This window comes from Lampris incognitus, chromosome 8 (genome assembly GCF_029633865.1).
Source record: "Lampris incognitus isolate fLamInc1 chromosome 8, fLamInc1.hap2, whole genome shotgun sequence".
NCBI lineage: Eukaryota > Metazoa > Chordata > Actinopteri > Lampriformes > Lampridae > Lampris > Lampris incognitus.
Window position 1 is genome coordinate 38,629,958 of NC_079218.1, and position 14,199 is coordinate 38,644,156.

At 43.2% G+C, this 14,199-nt stretch overlaps 1 protein-coding gene across 1 annotated transcript in view; it reads right to left on the minus strand.

Annotated features, from left to right (window-relative positions):
- fstl4 (follistatin-like 4) overlaps positions 1–14,199 on the minus strand; it is a 231,085-nt gene that overhangs the window by 26,183 nt on the left and 190,703 nt on the right. Inside the window, exons 7-11 of the mRNA XM_056284298.1 lie at positions 13,547–13,708; positions 5,560–5,694; positions 4,745–4,771; positions 2,473–2,591; positions 1,035–1,184 (exon numbers count right to left, since the gene is read on the minus strand). Coding sequence (XP_056140273.1) covers positions 1,035–1,184; positions 2,473–2,591; positions 4,745–4,771; positions 5,560–5,694; positions 13,547–13,708 — 593 coding nt within the window. The remainder of the gene's footprint in view (positions 1–1,034; positions 1,185–2,472; positions 2,592–4,744; positions 4,772–5,559; positions 5,695–13,546; positions 13,709–14,199) is intronic.

Sequence of the window (14,199 nt, forward strand, 5' to 3'; positions counted from 1 at the left end):
CTCCCTAATTGTACTTGGCCAATTACCCCACTCTTCCGAGCCATCCCGGTTGCTGCTCCATCCCCTCTGCCAATCTGGGGAGGGCTGCAGACTACCACACGTCTCCTCCGATACATGTGGAGTCGCCAGCCGCTTCTTTTCACCTGACAGTGAGGAGTTTCCCCAGGGGGACGTAGCACGTGGGAGGATCACACTATTCCCCCCCCCCCAGTCCCCCCCCCCCAACCGACCAGGGGAGGCGCTAGTGCAGCGACCAAGACACATACCCACATCCCGCTTCCCACCCGCAGACATGGCCAATTGTGTCTGTAGGGACACCCGACCAAGCCGGAGGTAACACAGGGATTCGAGCCAGCAATCCCTGTGTTGGTAGGCAATGGAATAGACTGCTACGCTACCTGGACACCCCCAATATTTCAAAGGTTTAGATCACATTCAGCTCACCATGAAATGAGATCTACTACATCATGGAAATTAAGCCACACATGACAAAGCATATTTTGTATACGCTGGTCTGTATACTAAGAAATTTAGAATAGCTTTGGTATATTTCACTTGCTTAGGCTTTGGTTAGCTTTTTTTTCCCACATGGAGCCATCACTTAAAAGCGTTGTGTTTTATTTATAGACAGTTCTGAATTAGCGATCAGACACTTCAACATGTAGCTAGCTGTAGGTAAGAATTAACAAGAGGCAAAAGTTGTGGTATCATGACCATTCACTTTTTTCTCAGTAAAGATCACCTTAACTTTTATTAGAAATGTTACTGAAAAAAAAACCCACCAGAAGTATCGAGTGCAGGATGAGGAGAAGATGCAAAGCAAAGGTTTTGAGTCTGACTCAAACCCAAAATGCTGTGATCCAGACCTTTACAGTTTGAGTCACGAGGACATCAGAGAATGGTGGTGCTAGAAATATCTCCAGCCCCAGCCTCGTCACCTGGGCACTTCCTTACAGAACTTAGCTGTAGCTGTGAGCTGTACACCCCCTGGGGCTTAACAGACACTATGGTTGTTGACATTTGGCTCCACCTACCTGCACCACCTTCTGCGCCTGTGTGTCAACGACCAGCAGTCGGCTCTGAAGGGGCTGGGTTACGTAGATGTACTTGTCCCGGACGTTGACAGCCGAGGACCACGTGCAGTGCTCGAGTGTCGACCCCTCCCCTCTCGGGCACATCTCCTCCTGAGTGGAACACCCAAGGAAAAGTGGAGCGGGTGGAGGAAAAAGAGACAAGATGAAGGCAGGAGGCCCAATGAAGAAAAGACTAACTGGGAAGATCTATTGGTTCATGATAGAGAAATAATATTCCACACTGAACTAACAAACAGAGCCTGAAGCTGCATGTTGAATTTATTGAAGGATAGCCCCCTTGAGATATAGCATCTCATTTTCAAGAGGGGGTCCTATAAACAAATACAAAATTATAAAACACTTACAAACAAAAGCACAATTACATAACAAACATACATTGCAAATACACAGACCCCAGTACTACAGATCATAGTGACTATACTTCTGGTGATGATGATGATGATGATGACGACAGGACAACCCTGTTTTATAAAGTTTTGAACTTTGTTTTACTGTAAGTTTAATGCCATCATCAACACATTCCTACAATACCACTGGCTGAGATATAGCCTATCTGTAGCCTGCTGTCAATGCTGATAACGGTTTTTTTTTTGCTCCCACACACACACACACAGTTGTTGTAGGCGTGTGCACCACCTCTGCACTTCTCTGAAGTAAATATAATGCTGTTTACAGCAGGAGCTGGCTAACACATAGCTTATTGAGTTTGTATCGATCTCTAATACAATTACATGGTCCTGTAGAACTCAAATCCCTCAAATGAACAAGAAACTTTTACCATCTAAAGCCCATTGCTCTGGAAAAGGGATGCTCTTCAGTGGATTAAAAACCAGAAGAGCCCATACTATAGACTGTGTAGTCCATTGGGTTTAGCTGTTGACTAATGGACAAGGCTAATTCCATTGCACAGAAGCCCCACTCAGACAGCAGAGTGGGTTTTCTCACTTCAAAAGGCAGAGAGAAAATTGCCTTCATTTTTTTTTTTGGCCTTTTTTTTCCTTCTCAACCCCAGACTCGAACAAACTGTCGGCCTAAGTCTGTCAGGGATAGACAGATAATGTCTATGCAAAAAGTCATTTTTCCATTATTCAGTTACTACTTGTGGTTGTCAAGTCTGATTTTTTGCACTCCATAATCTGTCTAGTTCACTTGGAGATCAACTCTTACGAAAGTTCAGTGGCTGTTGGTGTACAAACGCGTCAGCTGAACTTACCATGAGTCAAGGGAAAATCTTTTATAACATGCAGGGCTGTGGCCATTTTAGGTATGAACTGGTCCGATTTAAATTAGAATTTCATTAGAATATGATGAGTGATGCTGATCTAGAAGATAAAGTAAATTATAACGGTTTTGAAAAAGGGACCAGAACTGTACTTACATAAGTAGCAACTATTCTCTCTGACCGCTTCATTTGCCTGCGAATTTCACACTCGCTGGGCTGCACAACTGTAATTCCCTCATAAGAAAACACGTAGAACATGTTCCCCACGCTCAAACCTGGAAAACAGGACAGAGAAACATTTCTGAAAAATATGAGAGCGGAAACCCCTCACGTCATACTCCTCGTTTAATCTGTTTATTTGCAATGCGTTTTCACCAGTTTTGACAGAGGTTACGATAGCGGGGCCCCTGTTAGCACACAGTCGTGTTAGCACGCTATTGTGTTAGCATGAAAGAACAGTTTGTGTGGCTGTCAGCCATTTTGACAACATTGAACAAAGGACTCTGTCAGCAACATGTCCAGCAGATTGTGAGACACTTCAATCTCAAAAGGAACTGCTAGCTTTGTAAAACCGGGAACATTTTGCAGGCGGGAGTGTGCATAAAGAGCAGCTGCTGACTAGTTAGCGAGTGCCAAAGTCTGATGTGTGTAAAGATGCGTTGCTAATCGATGGGTGGGGCTGTGACTGCTACCAGGAACACATCACCTGAAGACAGATGTGCATACACAATCGTGCGCATCATACCTTTCACACTGCAGAAAACTACACACCCATGTATGCATGCACAAAAAGTAGGGTTAAGGTCACTATTTTGTTATTCGCCCCAGTCTCTAGCAGTATTTTCCCATCACAACACAATGCTATCAAATAACAAAAAAACAATGCATAACACATTACATGCTACATGCTAAAAACAAACATGCCCCCCCTAAAAAAAACAAACAAGCAATTCAGGAAAACTGAACTGAATGCAAATCCCAGAACAAAAACATATTTGCCCCCCCCCCCACACACACACACATACACATACACACAGACATGTAAAGTAACATACCAGCATTCACACACATGCATTGAGCGGCAAGAACCTTGTCGACAACTGATATACACTCAAACCATGATCATTGTAGCTGCTCTAACAAATACACACAAATAATACACCGTAATCCAAACAACATCTGCTTTATCATGTGGTCCACATCCTGGGCCTGTGCTGCACTGGAGGTGGTAATGATGTATTGCAGACTGGATTTGGACTTAACCATAACCTGCAGTGATGTTTTTCTTGCTGTCAACACACAGAACTGTCTCTGCAGGGATAGTAATGAAACAGGTTGAATGTTGTATGTGTGTGTGTGTGTGTGTGTGTGTGTGTGTGTGTGTACCGTCCTGACAAAACCAGAAGCTTTCTTGCAGTCCTTCTGTTCAGACGTTTACAAAATATAAAAGGGGTGCTGTAAGTGTGTGAATATTTTTTGTTTCTGCATTGCTGTTAAACTGTTCAGAAAGTCCACCTTTAAAAGATAAGAGGTGTTGCACATAAGCAGGGAGTGTAGAGTGTCTTTTTAAAGGGAAGATAAATTAACCATGAACATATTTCTTTGGAGGGGAAGCAAACCTGAGTACATCAACACAATACCGAGGACACACTGCTGAGTTACCAAATCGAATCCCCGTGTTACCTCTGGCTTGGTTGGGTGTCCCTACAGATGCAATTGGCTGTGTCTGTGGGTAGGAAGCCGGATGTGGGTATGTGTCCTGGTTACTGCACTAGCGCCTCCTCTGGTCGGCTGGTCGGGGCGCCTGTTCAGGGGGGAGGGCGAACTGGGGGGAATAGCGTGATCCTCCCACATGCTACGTCCCCCTGGTGAAACTCCTCACTGTCAGATGAAAAGAAGCGGCTGGCTACTCCACATGCATAAGAGGAGGCATGTGATAGTCTGCAGCCCTCCCCGGATCGGCAGAGGGGGTGCCGCAGCGACCGAGATGGCTCGATAGTGTGGTGGTAATTGGCCAGATGCAATTGGGAAAAAAAAAAAACACATGGGCCCCTGCCACTAGCTTGCTGTAACCCATGCATCGGTGGTCTTACTTTATAGTGAAACCCCCAAAACCCCAAAATTATAATCAATTTCAAATGAAAATAATTCATTAGAAGGAGCTCTTCTCTACTTTGTAGCTAGATTGTGTGTGTGTGTGTGTGTGTGTGTGTGTGTGTGTGTGTGTGTGTGTGTGTGTGTGTGTGTGTGTGAGACGGGAGGGAAGGTGCACCTGGGTTCAGGATTGGGTAATCTGGCCCTGAGAAACTGGACACAGTAGTGCAACAGAAGGCCCTCAGCAGTGGCTGAAAACCTGCCCGTCACACTCTCTTAATACTCTCTTATTGGACAAGAACGCCACAGTGGGTGCACGCCTGAAATGCATTACCTTCCTCTCTCCAAAGGATGTTTGCGACTGCAGAATCCATGGCACAGTAATTGAGGGACCAGAGGGAGGAGAAAAAGAGAAGTGAGGAAAGAGATGGTGACATTAAGGAAAGACACATATCTCTCTGCAGTATGTCTGCCTGTCTCTTATACCACATCAGGGCAAATCTAAATTTGACGTCTACGACAATGCCCTGAATTACCGCTGACAAAACTAGACTTCTTCTGGATACAGTACATCTTTTCATCTTGTTTGAGAAGAGGAATCAACTACGACTCGCTCCTTAAAAAACATCCTCTGGATCAATAGCTTTATGTTTGTTGATAAAACTGAATACAGTATTCCTTTCGACAAGAAATGAATTTCGAGGGCATTTCTTCTTATTACAGAAATATTTTTTTCCTAAATTGTAGACCCTCACCACTGAATGCTCATTCGGGGTTGACCTATGACTTTTCTGTATATTTCCTCCATATAGTAAAAGATCTCCGGGCCTCAAATAAAAAGGTATCATTATTTACCCGACAAAGGCCAGATGCCCTCTTCTGCTCACGTGTTCGTTTGACCTTTCACCTTTTTTTCCTGCATTCAAGGCATTTTGATGTAAGGCAACCTGTAAGGTGGCCTGATTAACCCTTATTGTGGGCTGACCAGACTCTATTTCTATCCTTAAAAAAAAAGCCCATTGGCTCAAATCTAAAATCACATCATATCGTTGTCCACCCCCAAGTAAAAATCATGTCTGTTCTCCGTAAACAGCAGTGTTATTCATCTTTGTAGCAAAAGGTGGGAAGTTTCTCCCATCTATCACTCACGAGTCTTCTTGGCTGAATCTTCCACAAACAGAGAGGAGATGTCCTCGTCCACGCCCGCTTCATTTTTGGCAATACAGGTGTAGGCTCCTGTGTCCTCGTACCGCACACTGCCAATAAAGAGCTCACTGCCGTTCGCTGGGGGAGAAAAGCAGGAAGTGAAATTAAAGGTGAGAACACAAGTTATTAGCTTAAGTAATCATGACCTTATAAGTTCTTTTTTTTTCCCTTGATTTTTTTTATCTTCGCCCACTTGGTATGCCAAGATTGTAGACACAATCTTACATTTTTAGATGCTCTTTTCTAGATATACTGTAATTCTCTTGAGGCCCACCACACACTGCAATTTCAGCCATCTTAGGGTCAAAGGAGGCCAGAAAATTTTACAAGGTTTGGGCAATATTGTTTGTCATGATCAATGGTCGGCAATTTTGGGCTGTTAAGTGTGACAGGCATAAGGGTAGCTGACAGATTGCCGACCAAAATCAGAGGCTTTCATAAAGTTCTTGCAGCATCTGAAAATGTGGGCTGTCATTGTGTAGTATGAGACGATGAAAACTATGATTACAACACCATCTTGTTGAGTTACAAATAGGACCATTGTAGAAAATGATAACATCAAAGGTTTGCATTTAAAATAAATTACAACCAGTGAAAATGTCTTGTAGAGCTAGACGTTAACCAGTTTACCAACTCGTTCATAAAGCAGTGACGGGTTCTATAAGGACACTTCAAAACAAATATTCAGAGACTATTATAAACTACGTTGAGAGGGCAAAGGTTTGTTTCTGATGTGTTTTAATAGACAATATCTGCATAATCTAGTATTGGTAATGAGAAATAACTATTTTCCTGACCTGGCTTACAGAATCATTTTATATTACTCCCAATACTCACTCCATGTATACTGTAAGAATATGGGGAGTGTGTTTTGATACTTTAACATCTTTATTATGTCCCCAAAGACAGTACAATTTGCTTATTCTATACATTTTAATTTTATGTGGAGAAATAAAACCCACTATATTTGTAAATCCCGGCTAGTTAAAAGTTATGAAAAGGGTGGTTTAAAAGCTTTAGATTTCGAGTTGCTTGTTGGGACATTCAGAATAACCTGGGTTAGGAGATGTCTCTCCCAACTGCACTCTATGTGGCAGTTCCTTACCTGCCATAAGGAGGCGTTGGATTTGCTCCACAGAAAGGTTGAGACCAGACTAATTTTGGGTCTTATCAAGGAGAGTATTTTTGCAGCTTCCCTGCTGTTTTTGTGCTGGATTCTATTAAATAGCAACTTGCAGGTGATTGATGAGAACCACACAGATGTCTTAAGTGCCACTTTATGTTAATTTTCACCACCACCACCACAACCACATCCCATTGTCATCAATCCAATCAATTGGGCTGCTTCCTTCTGTTGAGTGCAGAAAGGTTTGAACCCACAAATTGCAACTTGCGGTTCTATTTTTTACGCTGCATTTTTTTGAACAAATATGCACAACAACTTTCGTGGTCATATTGGACACATTCAAAATGTGCCCACCTACTGCATGAATCACACTGCACCCATCAAAAATATCAATAAAAAGATAATTGGGTACAAGCCCTAAGCTTGTTCAGGAACTTATAAAAAGTGAAGATTAGAGGACCACCTTTTGATTCTCAGTATCTTCCACTTTTTTCTTCAGGTAGGAGTTTTCTTTCTCCAGTGTCGTGACACAATTTACCAAATCTGATATGTTGTTCTCATTAGCACTGGCTCTACGTTCATGCTCCGAAACTTGCTCTCCAAGTGTAGACAGCAATCCATTAATCTGTTAAAGCTCACTTGAATATAATCCATTTTTGAGTCGAAAAGGGAAAGCATATCAGACTTCAGTTGCTGCATGGCATCCCAGATGGTTTGATTGGAAAGCGGCGCTTGGTCCATGGCAATGGACAAGACGATTTGGAGTCAGATCAGTGAATGCACAAAACTGCCTTTTGTTACAGAGATTAGGACCGTAAACACCAATTTAACAGTATAACAATTGGATATGACCAAATCAAACAATATAAGTCTTAAAGGCTAGGCAAAACTAATGTATAATGCTGACTGATGCTTCAGCAAATGCCAATGCTATCGCGGCCATCTTGTTTAACTATGTGTAGCAGTAAACTCCTCTCTCTCTTTCTTCTGTCTACAGCGCGATTGTCTTTGACTCATCACATGCTGTAAGCAACTGCGACTCTTACAAGATGTGTGTCTCGTCAATTCGTAATGCCATGAGTCCCTTCTCAGATGAACAACGTGAAAGGCAGCTCTGTGTTTCTGGTTGGCTAGCATTTGTTTATAAGGCCGTTTTAGTTGAGGCTGTTTTAGTCTCGAAGCACGTAAGATCTGACACAAAAGAAATGGTTCCAGTTGAGAGGGCTCTCCTTTTTGAAAGCATCATCTAATTACGTTAAACTTCATTTCACTGCTCTGTGTTAAAACTGACACTGACATCTTTGATGAGATCGAAAAAACAAAAAAAATTAACCAACATGAAACTTCCCTGCTTGCAGTGCTGATAGGAGTCCATATTTCAGTTTGTGTCTCAGTCTGCGAATAAGGACAGTATTGAGACGGTTTCTCATGTAGACATTAGCAAAAATAGACCATTATGATGACTTGTTTTTCATTTAATTGAAATAATCCCGATATAATTTGGAATAAACTACAACCGGTTTGAACACCAGAGTTCCTTTGGGGTCCCTTTTATATTTCTTTACTCCCCTTTTCAGTTTACAAAGTTTTTTGATCCCTACTGTGACTCATTGTTTTTCCTCCTATAGACAATGCAGCCTTGTCTGCCTCTAGTCACCGCGTAGTCAGGGCTGTCAGGTGGAGGTGAAATGTGATATACCCTTCATCAGATCACGTAGCGGCAACATCAGAGGCAACCTCCCTGACATTATTTGTGGAGCGAAGCTCTTTTCCTCTTAAGACGTACAGCTGTACTCTCAGATGCTTTCACATCGCACTATCTTGATCACAACACTTCGGCGTTCACAACACAGCAGCACAGACCGATGTCTGCGCCATAAAGGAGCTCCCACAGGCTGTCAGAGATCACCGTAAGGGAGCTTCGTCTTTAACCTATGCCTCGACTTTGCCCCCCCCCTTTTTTTCCTATCATCTTAACTCCAGCAGACTTTCGCTTCCTTCCTTCTCCTCTTTGATCCCCTCCAAACCAAGTCTTACTCTCATGCGTCTGCTAAAGTGGTCTCGGAGTGAGCAGAGCTCCTTTGAACTGCGTAACTCGTCTCACAAAGCCGAGTGCTTTCCACAGACTTACTTACACGCCTATTGTACTAGCTCCTGTTTGCTACTGACCTTCTAATTTACGCCCATTGGGTTGCAAAATAGCAAAGACAACACAGAAAGCTTTCCCTATTTGTGAAATGTCTTTTTCGATGCTGACAATGGTACTCGAAAGGCCCTTTATCAGAGGAAAGTGCATGAGGTTTTGAAGCGATACCGCCTTGAAGCCCAGCCACATAAAATCAGATGCTGCTTTAGCTTTAATTACTTGCGGTTTAACATTACGTTCAGATCAATTCTTTTTGAAAACTACTGAATCAAGCACACATTAAATTATACTTTCTATCCCTGTTTGCAGACTAGTAGCAAACTTTGGTGCAAAGGAGTTTCCTGTCAGGGAGCGTCGCCTTTTGAGACAAAGGCAGAGTTCCAGAATCCAGAGCAACTAATGATCTCTACTTCTAGCACAAGTTTTCTTCTTGTACTTACTATAATGAAAAATGACAGAAGTGACTAAACAAACCACACACATAGAACATGTAGTCAGATAAATTCTTTCATCAGACAGTTTTTGCAGCAATCTCTCTCTCTCTCTTGCTTGCTCTCTCTCCCTCTCGGATAAAATGAGGGCAAGGAATTGATGACTTTTTTGTTCTACCACATAGAATTCAAAATACAAAAGTTCACTTTGAAAATAGAGTATCCCCCTGAATATTCATTCATTATCCAAGCCGCTTATTGTATTAGGGTCACGGGGTGCTGGAGCCTATCCCAGCACTCATTGGGTGGAAGGCGGGGACACACCCTAGAGAGGTCGCCAGTCCATCACAGGGCCCTCTTGAATAATGTCACAATAATAAACCAAACAAATACAGATTTATGAATAGCACCAACAGCCCAAGACCCTTTCCCCCATCAAGTCAGAAACTGTCTATCTCTCTCTGCCTCCTCCCTCTCTCTCACTCTTTTTCTGCCTCCTCCCTCCCTCCCTCTCTGCCCCCTTCCTCCCTCTAACTATCTATCTGCCTATCTATCTATCTATCTATCTATCTATCTATCTATCTATCTATCTATCTATCTATCTATCTATCTATATCTGTCTGTCTCTCGACCTTCCACCCAACCACCCAGTCTGTCTTTGACTCTCACACATGGCACGCATGCGCACACACACACACACTCACTCACACACGCACAGTGGCTGCAGGGAGAATGAGGCAGCAGAGGCATCAAAAGTCACTGACTGTTGTTGAACACTGGTTTTCAGTCCCAGCCTGTGTTTGGATCCACTTTTACAGAGTACAGCATAAAAAAGAATAGCCACAGAGGTGATGCTTTGACTGAAAAAGCATGCCGGGTTCCCCCCGACCTGTGATGGCACTCAACAGGAACATAATTACAGTCTGAGTAACAGATGAAGCCTTTCAAGTGCACCCTACAATCAAAAGTAAAACCACAAACACTGTTTGGTGTGAATGTCAGTGTTGTGGCTTCATTGTAATCTTTAATGTAGCATTTGAAGGTGAAAGGTGAAATTTGACTATTTTTGCCTCGCACATCAGTATCTCACAAACACAGAGGCACCGATGGGACAAACAAGAAAACAGTTTATGCGCAGATCTCCAGCTGCTAGATGGGATCCCAGCTCGTTTATTGTTAGATCACCAGTGAACAAATCCTAAACATCTCCTTTTTATTTATCTTTTTTTTTTATCCTTTTCCACCTCATGTGACTTTGCAAGCCATTGAAACGAGTCAGAATGACTTGATTTGCATAGGTTTTTACAAAACAAAACTGAATCGATGTTTCGCATTCATCCAGAATCATAAACAACTTTAATGGTATTATCAAATAAGTTTGTAATACGCCAGTGAAAGGAAAACTTGACTTGGGAATTGTAAAAGAAGTAAAAAAGAAAAAAGCCATGTGTAAATAGATTGAAAACAAGAAATACATGAAAATAAAATTTTAGGGAGGACTAGGTCTAAAAGCAACGGATGTAAGTACTACTGAAAAAATAGTATATCCAGATCTCGGGAAAAAAATCATTGAGGTGTTTGGTTTCCTTTGCTGAAACGGAAACAAAAATCTGTGCGTAGGTACAAATCAGTATAAATGAGTATCATCACATAACCATGTAAATAAGCATATCATGAGGGCAGGCCTCTCACTCCTCCACTAAGCTGTTTTGGCTAAAGGACTGCTGTTATTCTGTCTGCAGCCCTGAAATGCGTGTGCACAGCCCCGTCATTACCCACACACGGTTGACAAATCGAAGACTCTGGCTACCCTTGTTTGACTGTTTGAGGGTTGATAAGTGCCTATTATCGCAGCTAACGACCCGCGTAGCCAATAAAGCTTCACTAAATGAGAAATAGCCCCGTAAAGAAGAGCTGTGCTTTATTTTGCTCTATCTCCCTGCCTCGCTCTCTTCCTTGTGTTGAGCGAAGAAGGCCTTTAAAAAAACACCTTTCCAGTCTGGATAAGTAGCATCCCACCCCTGTTGTAAGTTTAATTTCATTTTCTAACAAGCTCATTGTCTTCTGTTTTTTTTTTACATTTGCTTCAAAAGTGCTGTGTGTATTTGCTGTTTTGAAATCAGTGCCCACCCGCAATCAAAGAAGCCACATGATGATGGGCTGGAGATGCTGGCCCCAATCATCGCTGTCATCACCCAGGCTTGGAACGTAGATAAATGTAATGCACAGCAAATCACTGGTGCTGTTCAAGTACGCCCTTGTAGACGAAAAACAATCTGTTCAGAATGACTGGCTACACTTGGCTCTAATTGGTTGTTTTCACTCGTTTATTCCCTCTCCATATAGTCTTCATTCAATTCAGGGTTGTAGGGCGCTTCAGTCTAAACCTGCGCTCACTTCAAAAGCGTTGTGAGCCACAAAAGCAGACTGCGGTCTTTCATTTTCAGTGAGCGCTGGCGACAGGGAGCGACTGACGCCGCGACAGCAGCGAGCAGCGAGGTGCCAGCACCCACAGTGTGGATTTCAAGTTGAGACGCAGTTAACTTTATGCAAATTAGAGATGACACACTGAAGCAGCAACTAATGGCAGACAGGGATTTCTTCCCTGTCTAGTGTCTTTTCTGCAAACTTGGTGAGTGATCAGGCACAGCCAGCAACTTCATGTCTTCAGCAGAGCTTGAACGACCCGTACCCTGGTGCCGACTGCAAGAGGGCTGGCAGTGAGCGGCTAGCTTCCATAGTGACTGCTGCCGCTCATGATGCCTCTGTTGTGAGCGCAGGGCAACTCAGTACAGGAAGTCCCCGGGTTACAAACAAGATCCGTTTCTGAGTCTGTTTGTAAGTTGAATTTGTATCTAAGTCGGAACAGTGACGTACAGTTCACATCTAGCGTCGGTTATTCAAATGTTTGTCTTAGGATATAGTATATATTTTACCTAAAAATCATAAATATAATAATGTAGTAATAATAATAAATCTAACTACAGTACAGTATTTATAATTGAGAGAGATCATGTGTATAGAAACAATTCTTACATTTCACACTCCCCACCTGCCACTGTCCCGGGAGCAGGTCGCGACCAGCAGAGGCCGGCTGTCTGACAACCAGAAACGAGAGCCCGCTCGGGGCTCGCCTGCCCGCCTCACCGGGTAAGTGGAAAAACGATGATTGTTTCACCTCTCTCTGAACGCTTTATTATTTCCACTTTCGTTTCAATCGTGGTTGTTTTCCTTTTCTTCGATGCATCACCGTCACTTGCATCAGACTCACACTTTGAAGCCATGATTACGAGGGTAAACACACGGAAATTTTAAGTCAAAACACAATGCACACAACGTTTATGTGATCTGACTTAAAATGGCAACGACGGCGTGGCGTTGTTCTCCCTTGGGCCGACGAACCGCCTAAAACGCTCAGTGTTTTGAGCGTTGCGCAAAGTAGTCCATCCGTTTGTTAGTACGAACCATTGTGTGTAACTCGATTTTAAAAAAATAATAGGCTTTACGGAGGTCGGTTCGTAAGTACGGGCATTCGTAAGTCTGGCGTTCGTAACCCGGGGACTCCCTTTATTCATTCGCCTGAAAACAAGCTGACACCCTGGAAAGGTCATCAACCATTCACACCTATGGGATTGTGTAGAGTCACCAAGTCACTGGCCAAACATGTCGTGTAAAGACTGCAGGAGCAGACTGGCGCGCCCAGAGGAACGTCACACAAGCTGCCGCCCACTGAGCCACACCGCTTCCCTCAGCCATCAACCAGGAATTGATCGATGGAACACCGTCCAAATTCAAATGTTTATGTCTTATGTTAAAGCTATCACTCACTTATCACTCATTAACAAACCTTGTTGTGTAGCTTTTGTCCTTGAAACGACTTACTGCCTGCTGCAAGAATAACTGCATAATAGTAATATTATGTATAGTAGTGTATTAATATGTAGCATATGACTTCATCAATTTGTAATTCACAACTTGAAGCTTTTGGAATTCTGAATGTTTGAGTGATGAGGATTTTCCCCTTGAATGGGGGCGCTCTTGGGTTCTCAACAGAAATAAGGTAACAGAGTGAACAGCCGAACACACAAAACAATGCATATTCTTTCTTTCTTCTCTCATACTTTCTAAGTCTGCTTTCCTTTCACACATACACTCCATTTTTTTTGTTCTCTCTCCCCCCTCTCTCACACACCCACACATAACACAACACAGACAATGGGCCCTCACCTATGAGAGAGAGTTGTTTGGAAGATCCAGGCTGCAGGTCCATGCCGTTCTTCAGCCAGGTGAGTTTGGGATTTGGGATACCGTCCGCATGGCAGCGGAGGCTGGCAGACACACCTGGCTCCTGGGCCTGGGTCTCTGGGTATACCAGGATCACTGGGGGGACTTGATACACACACACACACACACACACACACACACACACACACACACACACACACACACACACACACACAGAGCCACAAACAAAAACTCCAAATGACAAACATACAGTCACAAACACCAGCAGGAGGAAAAGAAATGGTGAGAAAAGGGAGATCAGTAAAAAGTAATTACATACACACAGACTCTGTTTATGGTGAACCACAACTCCTGGGGGGAGACAAACACAAATAACAATGCGGATGAACCGAACTTAGCGGGCAGGGAAGCACAACCATCACGAGCATAATCACATATAAAGCGAGAATTAAAGTTCTTTAGGGGCACTTCATAACAACTTGGAGTCCTGCGTGGTGTAAACATGTAGCATATCTCCATGTACCAGTGCTTCGGGGGCAGTGGCGATTTAATGCACAGTCTTTCCTGGGCTGAAGCACAGAGGCCCTGCATTTCAAATAGCCTCTGATGTCTATTAATAATACTAGTGCAGAGCC